This window comes from Entamoeba nuttalli (assembly GCF_000257125.1).
Source record: "Entamoeba nuttalli P19 unplaced genomic scaffold asmbl_2865, whole genome shotgun sequence".
Lineage (NCBI taxonomy): Eukaryota > Evosea > Mastigamoebida > Endamoebidae > Entamoeba > Entamoeba nuttalli.
The window spans coordinates 1-15,032 of record NW_008575658.1 but is presented as its reverse complement, the minus strand read 5'-3'; the positions used below and the strand labels follow the sequence as shown (position 1 = coordinate 15,032).

General features: G+C 26.6%; 11 protein-coding genes across 11 annotated transcripts; 7 read left to right on the top strand and 4 right to left on the bottom strand.

Annotated features, from left to right (window-relative positions):
• Positions 1-32: 32 nt before the first annotated feature.
• On the top strand, positions 33-605 carry ENU1_045680 (hypothetical protein; the record flags this gene model as incomplete). The annotated part of the gene is made up of 1 exon (XM_008857689.1): positions 33-605. The coding sequence occupies one exon, from the start codon at positions 33-35 to the stop codon at positions 603-605; it is 573 nt and encodes a 190-aa protein (XP_008855911.1).
• An 888-nt stretch (positions 606-1,493) lies between these two features.
• On the top strand, positions 1,494-2,579 carry ENU1_045670 (Rab GTPase activating protein, putative; the record flags this gene model as incomplete). The annotated part of the gene is made up of 1 exon (XM_008857688.1): positions 1,494-2,579. The coding sequence occupies one exon, from the start codon at positions 1,494-1,496 to the stop codon at positions 2,577-2,579; it is 1,086 nt and encodes a 361-aa protein (XP_008855910.1).
• Positions 2,580-2,741: 162 nt separating this feature from the next.
• Positions 2,742-3,328, bottom strand: ENU1_045660 (TLD family protein; the record flags this gene model as incomplete). Its single annotated transcript, XM_008857687.1, has 2 exons — positions 2,742-2,877; positions 2,934-3,328. The coding sequence occupies 2 exons, from the start codon at positions 3,326-3,328 to the stop codon at positions 2,742-2,744; spliced, it is 531 nt and encodes a 176-aa protein (XP_008855909.1).
• A 372-nt stretch (positions 3,329-3,700) lies between these two features.
• On the bottom strand, positions 3,701-4,652 carry ENU1_045650 (hypothetical protein; the record flags this gene model as incomplete). The annotated part of the gene is made up of 2 exons (XM_008857686.1): positions 3,701-4,395; positions 4,478-4,652. The coding sequence occupies 2 exons, from the start codon at positions 4,650-4,652 to the stop codon at positions 3,701-3,703; spliced, it is 870 nt and encodes a 289-aa protein (XP_008855908.1).
• A 248-nt stretch (positions 4,653-4,900) lies between these two features.
• Positions 4,901-5,818, top strand: ENU1_045640 (DHHC zinc finger domain containing protein; the record flags this gene model as incomplete). The annotated part of the gene is made up of 1 exon (XM_008857685.1): positions 4,901-5,818. The coding sequence occupies one exon, from the start codon at positions 4,901-4,903 to the stop codon at positions 5,816-5,818; it is 918 nt and encodes a 305-aa protein (XP_008855907.1).
• A 291-nt stretch (positions 5,819-6,109) lies between these two features.
• ENU1_045630 (hypothetical protein) lies at positions 6,110-7,054 on the top strand (the record flags this gene model as incomplete). The annotated part of the gene is made up of 1 exon (XM_008857684.1): positions 6,110-7,054. One exon carries the CDS (start codon positions 6,110-6,112, stop codon positions 7,052-7,054), a length of 945 nt encoding a protein of 314 aa, XP_008855906.1.
• Positions 7,055-7,175: 121 nt separating this feature from the next.
• ENU1_045620 (hypothetical protein) lies at positions 7,176-7,478 on the top strand (the record flags this gene model as incomplete). The annotated part of the gene is made up of 1 exon (XM_008857683.1): positions 7,176-7,478. The coding sequence occupies one exon, from the start codon at positions 7,176-7,178 to the stop codon at positions 7,476-7,478; it is 303 nt and encodes a 100-aa protein (XP_008855905.1).
• Positions 7,479-7,766: 288 nt separating this feature from the next.
• Positions 7,767-8,659, bottom strand: ENU1_045610 (hypothetical protein; the record flags this gene model as incomplete). Its single annotated transcript, XM_008857682.1, has 1 exon — positions 7,767-8,659. The coding sequence occupies one exon, from the start codon at positions 8,657-8,659 to the stop codon at positions 7,808-7,810; it is 852 nt and encodes a 283-aa protein (XP_008855904.1). The 3' UTR covers positions 7,767-7,807.
• A 475-nt stretch (positions 8,660-9,134) lies between these two features.
• Positions 9,135-10,766, bottom strand: ENU1_045600 (cell division control protein 45 CDC45, putative; the record flags this gene model as incomplete). The annotated part of the gene is made up of 1 exon (XM_008857681.1): positions 9,135-10,766. One exon carries the CDS (start codon positions 10,764-10,766, stop codon positions 9,135-9,137), a length of 1,632 nt encoding a protein of 543 aa, XP_008855903.1.
• Positions 10,767-11,801: 1,035 nt separating this feature from the next.
• On the top strand, positions 11,802-13,091 carry ENU1_045590 (threonine dehydratase, putative; the record flags this gene model as incomplete). The annotated part of the gene is made up of 1 exon (XM_008857680.1): positions 11,802-13,091. One exon carries the CDS (start codon positions 11,802-11,804, stop codon positions 13,089-13,091), a length of 1,290 nt encoding a protein of 429 aa, XP_008855902.1.
• Positions 13,092-13,411: 320 nt separating this feature from the next.
• Positions 13,412-14,791, top strand: ENU1_045580 (tubulin family protein; the record flags this gene model as incomplete). The annotated part of the gene is made up of 1 exon (XM_008857679.1): positions 13,412-14,791. The coding sequence occupies one exon, from the start codon at positions 13,412-13,414 to the stop codon at positions 14,789-14,791; it is 1,380 nt and encodes a 459-aa protein (XP_008855901.1).
• Between the last annotated feature and the right edge of the window lie 241 nt (positions 14,792-15,032).

Genomic DNA, 15,032 nt, shown 5'->3' with positions numbered 1-15,032 from the left:
TTGACTTTATCAAGAATATTAAATTAAATGAGATGTGCTATAACCAGAACCTTCTTCATCCAGTCTCAGCTTATTCTAATCTTGGGCTTAGTGTCATGGCAGATGATGATTTAGAAATAGCAGATGATGTTTTAGAGGAAGAATGTGAAAGTTGTTATGACTTTGAAGATCTGGATTTTTGTTATAGTAATAATTTAATCTCTACAAATATGGCAAACAGCCAGCCAGTACTATCAGTGACGAATTCAACGTCAAATAATGAATGTTCAAATTCGTGTATTGAAGAAAAAAAAGAATTTTTCCAAGATACTGTTGATAAAGAAATAAAGTTTGAAAAAATTATTGAGTGTCAAAAAGCAAATGGAGAGTTTGTTGGTGTAGAAGAAATAATTAAAGAAATTATTACGATTCAAAGCAATGGTATTGACAATGATGTTATTCAAACATTTTTTGTTATTCATTTATTAAAAGAAAGGTTCTCTGAAAATAAAGTTGAATGGAAGTTAGTTGTTAAAAAAGCAGAAAATTGGTTAGAAAGTAAACCAGCTATTTCTGAAGAGATTAAGAATAGAATAATCTCATTAGTTAAATTAATAAAACTCTAACCAATTTTTTGAGTCATAAAACTGATTTTATTTTTATTTTAAGATACAATTATTAACGATTTTACTATATATTATCTATTAAATATTATAAAATATTAATTCATAATAAAAATTGGATGTGAAACAAAATAAATGTATTTTTACCCTTTTTCCTTTCAGAAATCAACGCAGGTTAATCGTTGTATATAACATTATATTCGTTACTTTAAGAATAACTAAGAATAAACAAAATATTTCCCCGAAAATTTCCATAAAATATCAATAACAAGAAAGTAATACTTGGAATATTTTCTCCAAAAATAGTCATATAATAAAAACAAGTTATAAAAAACTAAAAGAAAGTAAGAAAAAGTAACACCAAAACTAGATAGAAAATTAACTTGAATTGAACAAGTTAATCATTATTTTTAGTTTTCTCTTTTTTTTTTAAGAAAGCAATCTAAATCTCATTTTTGAGGAGAGAAATGAGTGACAAGCAGTCCTGTCACAGCTCAGATGGAATTAACGAAAATAATGACATTTTTCATGTAATGAATGACAGAAATAAGATACTCGAATTAATCAATAAAGGTATTAGTGTCGACAGTAAAAACAAGTTTGGTGCAACTCCCTTAATGTTGGCATGTCAAAATAATAATTTATCTATTGTTCAATTATTAATACAGAACAAAGCAAACACTGCGTCAAGTTTGTTTTCACTCATAAGAATATAGTTTCGAATGATAAATTTTATTTAAAAAAAATTACTTAATTAATGTAGCCGATAAAGTTGGAAGGAATTGTCTACATTATCTTTGTTTAAACAAACTTGTGAATGAAAACTTGTTATTAATTGCACGAAGTATGGACTGTCATCCATTAACACGAGTAAAAGACAATACAGGAAAAATGCCAGTAGAATATGCTATTATGAATAAATTAGAACAATTAGCAAATTATATATTAGACATTGATTCAAGAGTTGACGTCAAGTTATTATATGATTATAATAATGAAGTTGTAGAAAAACCGAGTAATGTTAATAGATATGGGTTTTTTGAAGTTGAAGGAGAAAAAGGAGAATTATTTATTGTAAAAAAATATTCACATAAAAAAATAAATCAACAAAAAGAAAGAAATAGAAAATGGGAAAGAATGCTCGACAAAGACTGGGATGAAAATATTCCTGTTAAATTACAAGAACGAGTATATAAAGGAGTTCCTGATGATTATAGAATTTTATATTGGAAAAGGATATTAGGAATAGAAGAAATTAATCAAGAATTAAAAGAAGAATTTAAAAGAAATACACAAATATATTCAAGATCTCCTCATGATAAACAATTAGACTTAGACGTTAATAGAAGTTTTCAATTCCATTATAAATTTCATGTTCGTTATTCTGGTGGTCAAAAAGAATTGTTTTATGTTATGCATGCAATTTCTTTACATGATATTTCTTTTGATTATGTCCAAGGAATATCATGTGCTCCTTCTGTTCTTTGTATTTTTTTAGACGAACTTAGTGCTTTTGCTGGAACATTAAAATTATTTACATCAAAATATCGTTTAAAAGAAATGTTTCAAGACTTTAATTTTATTAAAAAGTGTTGGATTGTTACAAAAAAGTTATTAGATACTAGACATCCAAAAATTGCAGAAAAATTCAGACAATGTGGTATTATGGACCAATCACTCCCTTTTTTTATGTTTGAATGGAATTATCTTTGGTTTATTCACTCACTTAAATTCGAATTAGCAATACGAGTATTTGATGTTATTTTATTAGAAGGATTTACAGCAATGTTTTCTGTTTCAGATACAATCTTTCATTTTATTGAGGAAGGAATTTTAAATGAAAAGGATCCAAATATTCTACAACAAAAATTGAAAAATCCTTTTACTTTATTAACAAAACCATTAACAACAAACACATTTATGTCTCATATGTATAAACACAGGATTGATGGAAATTTATTTGCTTCTTTATTCTAAGAAGAAGAAAAGGATTTTTAATACATCAAAATAAACAAATAGATAGATATATATCCTTATTTTTAAGAAAGATTAATTAAAAAGGAAGCACTAAAACAAAATTGTAATTGTAATCATTTTATCACAACTTATTTTTTTGTTCCTTTTATTACATATAATGCTTTAACAGAATGAGTACACTTCAACTCTATCACAACGACTTGCAAGTGATCTTGGTACTAATGGTGGATTATTAAATGTTGGTGATGTTTGACTTATAACATTTAAATAACAGTCAAATGAAAGAGATGGATGTCCACTTAACAATGATTAAATATTGCTTTTTTATTAAATAAAATAAAAATAATAACAAACGTTCCTCCTCCAAAACTTAATGCTTCTGGTGTTGAGTTTATAATAAAATGATTACTATTTTGAATGTGAGAGTATTTTCTTGACTTTGGTTTTATTGTAAACAAAAAGGTTTCACTATTACCATAAAAATCTTTCTTCATTTCAAATGATTCAGCAACAAATACACCAAATATATAACTACCTCTTCTACAAATAATAAGTAACAAAGAATGGTACATACATTTTGAATATAATGTTTTTAAACTTAAACCATCAATACTTGAAGTAAAAATTTGTTCAGGAGTAAGCATTTGTAATCGAGGGGGGAGCATAGTATATATTTCAAGAAATTCATCTTCATTGACAATATCAGAAATTCCTTGTAATTGTTCCTTATTTATTATTCTTCTTTGCATTTCTTTGTTTGGTGGAAATTGGAGTGTATTAAAAATATGATTTGTTAAAAGGAATGGATTTAATTCATAGTTTAATACTTCAGCCAATAAAGAGTTCGGTGAGTCATCAGAGAGATAAGAATTAACGATTTGTTTTATTGAATTTATCAAATTAGTAAAATCAATTTTATGTAAAGATTTAAATAAAACAAGAAACAATTTAATCACTGCTATTTTTCCATCTTTTAATATTATTTCAACAATTGCTTTTCTTTTAATTACTTCTAAAGGTTCAATTAATTTTAGTGTTAAACTTTTTAATGAAACAGTAATGAAATGGTTAATACTTTGTCGATACTCTAATAATAAATTTGTATTTTTAAACGTTCAAAATTAAAGTGAATTAAAAAAATATAAAAAAAAAAACAAACTGTTATCTAATGCTGGGTATGTTGTTTTTAATATACAATAAATATATTCAACTAAATTTTCTAGTCCATATTGTGATGAATAAAAATGTCCACAGCATTGTGCTTTAATGACAAATTCCATAACACAATAAAATGCATCATTAATATCAAATAATTGAACAGCTTCTAATACCAAATTACCAACATATGGAATATATAAACATTTACATCGTCTAAATATTTCTCCAAATATTGTTATAAGAAATTCATATCTAAATTTAATTTCACTTTGATTTTTTGGTAAACCTTCTAATCTCTCTGTGAATTTATAAAACGTTTTGTCTAACATTCCATTTGTTGTTTGATTAATAATTTGAATATATTTCATTAATAACATCCCTCGTTGTCCAATAAAACAATTTTTCATATAAGACAAATAAATTTCTTTAGTTGTTTCACTTGTTAATGTTAAATAAATTCCATTTCGTTCTTGTGCTAAATCATCAAGAAGTGAATTTTGGTTTTCTGACTTAAATAAAAAACTAAAATATTTATACCAAAATACCATTTCATTCATTTGTTGTGGAACAATACTAAGAAGAATTTCATTTAATAATGGAAATGTTGAAATAGCTGTTACAATATGATAATAAATAATTTCTGGTACAGGAATAATTGCTACTATTGTATTAGTTAATTACATTTTTCTTTTATTAATATTCTCTAGTTTTTAATATTTTAATTAAAAAAAAAGACAAACAGAGTTGAGTTGGTGTTGGGTCAGGAATACTAAGGATATCCCTTTCAGTGATCTTCTCAATTACTGGTTTGTGAATTGTAAAATCTTCAAAAATATTTTCATATTGAAGAAATGGTTGATTAAGAAATATAGCTATGTCATTAGGCTGTTTAAAAAAATTAAGTAATGAACTCATTGTATGTCTATTGTAACTAATTTATTTTCAGATTCAGAACTAATACTTCTCCAAATGTGCTTCGATTTTTTTCTTCTTCGAAATTCAATGAATAATACATCATTTTCGTATTTAACTTTCAATTTCTTTTTTTTTCTATAGAACTAGCTTTTTCTTTCACTTCTCTTTCTATCACTGTTAATGACAACTTCATTCTTTTAGTGGAACTACTAAAATTCATTCAAATAAAAGTTAATCTTAAAAATTTAATGGAGGTAGACATTTCAAATCAACCAAACTTGCCAACACCTCCTTACTACAACCGTCTTCATGATATGTCTAACAAAATGATTCAGACTGAACGGGATGGTAAAATAATGATTGAAAAATACCAGAAATATATACTTATTTATGGAGCATTGTTAATCATGTTTAGTACTGGTCTCTTTTTTTATTGTTTTTATATTAAAATGAATTGGATCCAATCTCATCCATTTCTGTTGATTTTCACAATTGGAATAATAATCAACTCAGTATTTAGATTGTTTTTACCAATTAAACCATCCTATTATAATGGTGGATATGTACCAATTTGTTCAGAAGAAGAAAAATTACAGGCTATTGAACGTGCTCAACTCGCTCTAAAATATAACAAAAAACTAATAGAAACAAATTACCCAGCACGCTATTGTATTTATTGTAGTCATTTTCTTCCTCCACGAGCTTATCATTGTGTGATTTGTAATAAATGTACTTTAGAACGAGACCACCATTGTAGTTGGTTAGGATGTTGTGTAGGTAAAACCAATTTAAGAGCATTTTGGCAATTTCTTGTTTCTATGGGACTAATTGGCTTTGTTGGAGCATATCATTTATCCATGTTTTGGTATGAAATTTTATTTGTTTCAAACATTTGGACTCCATTCAGTTTTAAGATAGGATTACTTTATTATTTTGTCATAATGATGACTTGTATCTCTTTCTCAATCACAGCACTAATGGTGTTAATGTTATATATTCATACAAGAGATATACTTTATGGGTTATCAGGTGTAGAAATAGGAGAATTAAATACAAAAGAACATAACAATGAAGATGTTCATCATCCACCATTTCGTTTTAGTAATTTTAAGAAGGCATTAGGACCAAATATATTGTATTGGATATTTCCTCTTGAATTTAAGTAATTTTACAACCTTTTATCTGGTTTTGTTATTATCATATCTTATTAAAAAACTCTTCTTTCCTTTAAAAAAGAGAGGTGAAAATATTACTAATTTACTTTTTGAATTTTCATAGAGAAGAAAAATGTTTTATATACCTTTTTATAAAAAGAATAGAAAAATCAAAGATAAAATGGAAACAATGAAAGAACTTCACATATTTTAATGAATAAAATATTCTTGGTGTTACCATCATTATTTATAATATTGTTATTCTTATTTTGTATTGTATGTTTGAATAATCAAAATATGGGAATGAAATATATTGATAATCCTGTCTTATATAAGTCAAATTATTATGATAATTTCTTTAATGTAAGTAACTTCAATTATTATGGAGATTGTGGAAAAATATTTAAATATAAAAGACATAACTCACGAGATTTATTATTTTATGGGATTGGATATAATGCTGAACAATGGAAAAGAAATAAACCTCAATTAATACGTGCTTTAGGAATTACTTGTAATAGTATTCCATTTGCAACAAAAGTAATGATTAATTTTAAAGAACCGCCACCACAAGACCTTCAAAAAGAGTTTAATAAATATAAAGTTCAAGTTATTCAAAAACCAATTAACAATGAAAATCCTGTGAATCAAAGATATATAGAGTATTATTATTATTTACTTAAATATAAAAAGAACTTTGATAGAGTATTAATTATTGATATTAGAGATGTCTTTATATTTGGTGATATTTTTTCTACATTCTCAAGTCAAGAAATAGTGTTTTCAACTCAGTGTTATGGTATAAAAAATAATGAAACTCGTTGTAATTATTTTGGTCAACCTGGATATCCTTATAATGATGAATGGCTTGAGAAAGGATTTAATAAAGAAATTAGAAACCAGTTTTGTAAAAATAAATATATTAGTCTTAATGCTGGTGTAGTTCTTGGAGGTATTGAACCTATGTTTGAATTTTTAAGAATAATGAAAGACTCGTTATTGTCTCGTAAAGAAAAACTTTCTTTTTGGGGAATTGAACAAGCAACATTAAATTATTTATATTATACTAATGCCTTTAAAAAACTAAATACAACAGTAGATCAATGTACTCAAAGAACCTGCTTCTCAGATTGGCATAATGGAATGTATAACAACAAAACAAAAATCATGTACAGTTCATTGAATGGATGTTCCCCTGTATTGCGTCATAAAATAAAATCAACAAACCATCCTATTGTACTTACTTAATAAAATATTTGTTTTATATAACCTTAATACATTTTTTATTGATAAGTGATTAATCTTAAAATGAAAAAAACATTGAGAAAGAAAAAGAAGATTCAAAGAACTCAAAAAGTATATTAACATTATGGAAATACAAGAAATTACAATTGCTCGACCAATTCCCCAACAGCAAATATACTTTGACAACTTAAGTTCTAACTCTTCTGTTATTACTCCTTCTTCATTGTCTTTTGAAATGAACAGACAAATTTTAACAGAACAACAAAAGATTCATTTTGGCTGTCCTCCTCCTGACTCTAATCCAATTCCGTTTGGTTCAGTTGACTTTTCTAATTTCCATGTAGATTTTACGTCACCAACTCAGATTGAATCAAATGATTTCTCTGAAGAATTTTCAGATGATAACACATTTAACTATCGTCTCTAGAAATGTACATACAATCATCGTCTTTTTTATTATTCAATCTTTTGTCTTTATTTTTATAAGTTATTAAAAATATACATTAATTATTAAAAAGAGATAATTAGAAATTGTTTCAATAAGAAATTTCAAGATATTATCTTTTTTTTGTTTTACTATTCCTTTGTTATAATAATGAAACTTAAATAATCAAAATTAAAACATAAATTATTTAAGAATGAGAGAGAGCTTTTGTTATAATTGTATTCATTTGTTGAAAAATAGAGATAACCTCTTGATTGTCTTTAAACAGTATTAATTTTTCCTTTCATGTGAATTTTCAAAGAATGAAAATATTAAAACAATAAACAAACATTAATTTGATTGGTAGTTTTATCTATCAATGTTTTTAATTTTTTCTTTCTTTCTTCATCTGATTTCCAATACATCATAACAAGTTGTTGAATTATTGAATACATTTTAAAACATAATTGCTTATTCATTTCATTTAATTGTCCTTCTTTATTATTTGTTTGTATGTCTATTTTATTCCATTCTTCACACCAGCCAATAATTTTATTCCAATCAACAATTGTTTCTTGTACATTAATGTCTGTGATTGGACTACTAATACTATTCATTCGTTTTTTCAATTCTATGTCTTCTAAATATTTTTTTTCCAAATTATATTGTTTCCAATCATCTTCTTTATTACATGTTATTTGAGTCTTAATCAAATCATTATCATTACTTTCATTTTCTTTCCATGTAACTTCATTTTGTTCAATGCCTTTATTAATTCCCATATGAGCTAATTTTCCATTTCCAGTAATATTAATAATTGAAGCCTGAGTTTTATGAATTTTTATTCCATATTTTAAGTAATCCTGTTCATATGGTTGAATACTATACTCTTTTGCCATTTCATCATTAGGAAGTCTATTTCTTCTTATTTCAGATACTTGATAGAGTGTTTTAGAATTTAATATTTTTTGCCATAGTAATTGTTCTGAACGTATATCCCCTTTGATTTTTTGAAATTCATTTTGGACCTTCTCATATTGAATCATTTCATTCAACTCATATGATGATAATACTCGTTTTGTAATTTGATATTTTTGTGTTTTATTCATTAATAAACCAAAATCTTTTGCTCCAACAGATTGTAGAATGATATCCATCATTTCATCATTATGTTGTTCTTCCATTAGTAAATCTCAGATCTCATTATTCCAAGTTTATTCCTTAATTATCATGACTAGTCGACTTCAAAGAACCAACCTTGAACGTGCAAATGCAGATTTACAGGATATCCAAGATATTGCTTCTAAAACCCTTGAACATATTCTTGTTCGAGATGAGAAATTAAAGCGTTTGTACTTTTAATATCATAAAAGAATTAAAGAAGGAATTTACACTAATAGAAATGTCAAAAAAGAGTGATGATTTGGTATTTGAGACTGCGTCATATCGTGATGATGCAGTTAAATTTAAAAAGATGGTCCAAAGAAATAAGTGGTTGATTTTAATTTTTGCAGTAGTCCTAATTATTATTGTAATCATTTGTCGTCATTATTTCTTCTAATCAAATAAGAGAAAAGCAAGTGATATGGTGATGCTTTTTATAATATTTTTGGTTTATTTTCGTTATATAAAACAGAAAAAATTTATCAATAAACCAACTCAAATAGAAGTAAAACATTTGTGCAAAGCTTTCTTATATTTCACAAGGTTTTCTCTATGAATTTCTGTTACAAATGAATCAAAACTTTTTTGGAGAATAGATATTTTCATATTTTGAGCTGTTTGAGTGAATTTAGCCCCAAAATAATTTAGAGTTTTAACAGAAATAGGTGAGCTGTATCCTACTATTACAAAAGTTTTTTTCTCAGCATCAAGAACAGCGAGAATAAAAGGTAACCATTTCTTATACCTTCTCGATGATGCTTCTGCAAGAAATTGAGCTAGTTGTAATGCTTTATAAGGGGTTTTAAACCGAATTGATAATAAGGCATCACTAACAGAACAAAATCGATATTTATTTGCTTCATTAAAACAGGATCCAGACAATAATAAAATAATTCCTGTTTCTACTAAGTTTTTATTAGATTCAATACATTTAGTGAATCCAAAGTCATAAGGCTCAGCAGTAGTACTAGACAATAATTTAAAACCTTCCCAGAATTGTTGTTGCCAATTTTGGTCAGGTTCATCATTAGTGATGATTGACCCTATAGCATGTGCAGCATCAAAAGCACTAATAGAATAATCCATACCAAATTTTTTAAAGAAAGAAGGGAGAAATAAATTTTCAAAATGATAGAATTTAGAATATCCTTCCATCTTTAATAAAAATTTATTCTTCATTTCTAATGACATTGTTTTATAACTTTGTTGAGCTTGAGATAATGGAATACCCATATCGGCTATTAGAACATCAAATTTTTCTTTCCCTCTACTTGTCCATATTCCAAGTTTTGAAGCAATTTCTCTTGTATGAAACAATGAATCATATAAAGTCCAATGACGTAATAACATTAATTGACAATCCATCTTTACACACATTGGAGTTTTAACTGTTTGAAGAAGGTCTGTTATTTCTAGAGTTTCTAATTGTAAATTATCAATAAAATATTGAATAGCATGAACATATGTTTTAGCATTAATTTTTAATGAAATGTATTGATCACACACACCTATTGCAGCATACCAATACATATCATTTTCTACTTTATTTAATTTTTTTGCAATTCCAAGTGCTACTCTTCCTACACTTTCTGAATAAAATTCTCCATCACTATCAACCATCTTTCTTATATATTCACAATTATTTAATGATTGACTTTTATTTAATCCAATTAAATCATCATCAACTTCAAGTAAATCAGATTTTTCTAATTGTGTTTCTTGTTCAGTGAATTGTTTATATTCATTTGATGTAATTAATCCAATATTTGTACTTGTTACATTTAATTTATTAAATGGTCTGTGTGAATCAATAATATATACAAAAATATTTTCTATATCTCCAAGTAATTCACTTACATCAATTGAACCAGCACAGTCAATAAAAAATACTGTATGAACATCTGTATGTCCAATGGTTTCTTTAAAAACTCTTGACAATGTTTCATAATTATTAACTGGAACTGCTGAATGTAATAATCCATCTTTTTCAAACATCATTGATAAGATTTTATAACATACAATAGCATCTACTGTAGGTGATACATACAACTGAATTGTTTTTTTGTCTTTCCCACGATTTCGAAGTCCGTTATATAACTCTTCAAAAGAAGTTCCATTAATAATCATCTCACAACGTAGAGTTGGATTTCTTATTTTTTTCAAGTTTTTATTTTTTTTCTTTTTTTAAATAACAACAATATTTTTTTATAACTACAATTTATACTACTTTTTTGATGTTTTTAGTTCTTTCTTTATTGAAAGATATTTACCAAAAAGATCATTTTTAAATAAGAGAATAATAATTGGTTAATTGTTCAATAGTCAACATAATAAAAATATTTAATAATTAAACTATTTTATTAATTGAAACATTTTTGTTTATTAGAAGAATATTTCATAACATCTATTAAAACAGTTAAATTTCTATATCCACGAAAACAAAATAATTTCTTCAATGTAGAATTTAAATAGTCTTATTGTTTGTTTTATATAATATTATATTCTTTTCAAAAAAAATATAATTGTATTTTCATTAAAAGTGTTATATAAAATAATATTGAATATAAAACCATAATATAAAGTACTACTTCTTTGTTTGGTTTTCATATTTCTATTAATAAATGTTATTATATATATTTTACTTTGTTTCTTCATTATAAAAGTAATACTTATTTCATTATTTTAACATTAATAATTAAAGAAAATGTCTTAATTTTAATAAAAGCTCACTTAAAAAATCTTTTAATAAATTATATAAAAATAATACTGTTTGAATTAAAATAATAATAAAGGTTATCCAAACATAAACGAAGTAAAATCTTCTAAATTTCATTTTTGAAATTCTTTTTTCTTCTTTATTTTCGTTTTAATGGAATATACTATTAATAATAAAATATACTATTAATTACTATTATACAATTTTTTTAAATGAAAAATGAAAAAAATTAAACAAAAGTAAAGTCTAACCAAAAATGAAAAAAAAAAAATCTATCAAACAAGGAGAGTAAAAGAGTTTAATTCTGATAAATTCTGAAAGTTTCTATTAAAATAAACAATGTTCCATAATTCAGAAAAAAGAAGAGATGGAAGGTGTGGAACACAAACTAATAATTTAAAATTGGAAAAACATCTCAAATTTGTATAAAACATTTGAATAGTAATATGAGTGACGTAGAAGTTCCTGCACTTGCTCTAAGAGATGCTTCTTTTAGTGAGATTCATATTGGAGAAGGAGACGAACAAGTTTTAGAACAAATCTTCTTATCTGATGTTTATACAGCCAAACATGTTATCAGCGATCACATTCATCATACTCCATTAGATTCTAATGCTAGCATTTCAGCAGACATTGGAATGGATGTTTATTTTAAATTAGAAAATATGCAAAAAAGTGGTTCATTTAAAGTACGAGGTGTTATGAACAAATTTAATTCATTAACTCTTGCTGAAAAGAAAAGAGGGGTAATTGCTGCTTCAAGTGGTAATCATGGTATGGCTGTTGCTTATTGTGGTAAACAATTAGGTGTTCCAACTACCATCATTGTTCCAAATTTTACAAACCCAAGAAGAGCAGAAACAATGAAAAGATATGGTGCTACTGTTATTTTACATGGAGTTACTGTTGCAGAAGCTGAAGCTTATGCCAAAGAAATGTCAACTGAAAAAAGACTTGCTTACATTGAAGCTCGTGATGACGTTTCTATTATTGCTGGTGATGGAACAGTTGGTCTTGAGATTTTAAGAGATTTACCAGATGTAGATGCTATTATTGCACCAATTGGATCAGGAAGTTTACTTTGTGGATTAGCTTTAGCTGTTAAAACTCTTGATCCAAGAGTTAAAGTTTATGGTGTTCAAAATGAAAAAGGGTCTTCAGCTTATCTTTCTAAAAAACATCATGTTCTTTGTAGAACTCATCAAAATGAAGATAATGAATTAACTGATGTTGTTAATACTATTGGAAATTTAACTCTTCACATGATAGAATCTTATGTTGATGATATTATTACAGTTGATGAAACCCAAATCACTAGAGCTATGATGTTATTAATGGAGAGATGTAAAGTTATTATTGAAGGAGCTGGGGCTGTTGCTTTAGCTGGTCTCCTTTCTAAAAAACTTCCAATTGAGAAAGGCTCAAAAGTTGCAGTTATTGTTTCTGGTGGTAATGTTAATATGAGATTATTAAATACTGTTATTGATCTTGGATTAATTAATTGTGAACGTTCACTTAAATTAGAAGTTACTGCTCCAGATTCACCAATCAATCTCAATGAATTAGTTAGTATTATTGCTGAACAAAAAGCTCAATTATATGATTTCCAAGTTAAAAAGAATGTAGGTATTGGAATGTGTACCATCAGATTCTCAGTAGAAGTTGCTGATAAAAACCATAAACAAGCTCTTGGTGACGCATTAAAAGCTAAAGGTTATGAATTTGTCTTTGTCTAAATTCACTTCTCTCATTTTCCTAGTTATTTTTCTTTTCTCCTCGTTTGATAAAACAAACATTATATATTTCTTTGAATGTCTCTTTTTATTATTTTGTTATCTTAAAAGAAAGTGAGTAAAATCTCCTATCAAATCTAAATTCCAAAAACTCATAATCTCATTTCTTTATTTACAGTAAATTAATAACAAAAAATAGTAAAATACTATAAAAATAAGAAGAGTAAATAACGATAAAAAAGTAAAATAAAGAGTTCTGTTTGAGGGTTTTCAAGAAAAAAAGATTAAAAAAGAAATACTGAAACTCAATAATCAAAGAAAATATGAGAGAAATCATTTGCCTCCAGATTGGGCAATGTGGAAATCAAGTTGGAGAGAAGTTTTGGGATATTATTGGACAAGAACATGGATTATCTCCAGATGGTATATTTAATGGAAATAAATTACAGCAACAAAGACTAAATGTTTATTTTAGTGAGAGTTCTACTAAAAGATATGTTCCAAGATCAATTAATGTCGATTTAGAACCAGGTACTCTTGACACTATTAAGTCTGGTAAAATGGGACATTTCTTTAAACCAGACTCATTCATTTTTGGTCATGGTGGGGCTGGAAATAATTGGGCTAAAGGTCATTACACTGAAGGAACTGAAATTTGTGAAACTATCATGGAAAGTGTCAGAAAAGAGGCAGAGGCTTGTGAATGTCTTCAAGGATTCCAAGTTACTCATTCACTTGGAGGAGGAACAGGTTCTGGTCTTGGAACATTATTATTAAGTAAATTAAAAGATGAATTTTTTGAAAAGGTTATTTCAACCTTCTCAGTAGTTCCATCTCCAACTGTTAGTGAAACTGTTGTAGAACCATATAATTGCACATTGTCAGTTCATAAATTACTTGAATCTTCTGGAGTCACTTTTTGCTTTGACAATGAAGCATTATTTAAAATTGCTTCAGACATTATGAAAGAACCAAAGCCATCATACGAATCATTAAATTCATTAATATCTTCAGTTATGTCTGGAATTACTTGTTCATTGAGATTCCCAGGTCAATTAAATCAAGACTTAAAGAAATTAACTGTTAATATGATTCCATATCCAAGGCTACACTTTTTCTCATCGTCTATTGCTCCAGTTTCAAGTGCTCTTTCAATGCAATATGAAAGCTTAAGTGTACAAGAAATTATTCAACAATTGTTTGATAGAAAGAATATGATGGTAGACTTAGACCCAGCTAGTGGAAAGTATCTAACTGCATCATGTATTATGAGAGGAAAAGTATCAACTCATGATGTAGAGGAACAATTATACAAAATAAGAGAAAAAAATCCAGATGCTTTTGTTCCATGGATTCCAAATAACATGCAGTTAGCTGTTTGTGATGTTCCACCAAAAGGACTAAATTTGTCAGGAACATTTATTGGAAATTCTACTTCTATTATGGATTTATTCCAAAGAGTAAATTCTCAATTTTTGTCTATGTTCAAGAGAAAAGCTTTCTTACATTTATACACAGAAGAAGGTATGGAAGAGAGTGAATTTAGTGAAGCTACTGCTGATCTTATTGATCTTGTTAATGAATATCGTCAATACGACAAAGCATCACCAGAGGTTGATGATGAACAACCAGACCAAGAGGGTGAATTATTGACTGAAGTCCATGAAGATTCTTTAGCACATTCTCCGACAAATCAAGTCTAAGTTATTTTTCCATATTTTAAATTATCTTCTTAATTACAATAATTTTAGTTTTTTACTTTTTTAGATGAGGTTGTTTTTGTTTATTCTTGTAGTAGGTGTTGTATTAGTTTTATTACTCATAATAATAACAACAATGGGTTGACTAAGGAAAGAGGAATAGGCTCTTCTTCTTGTGTGTGTCTGTTTTGTGGTACTACACCAACAACTTTTATTTCTAATAAAACAATGAATAAAAATTCAT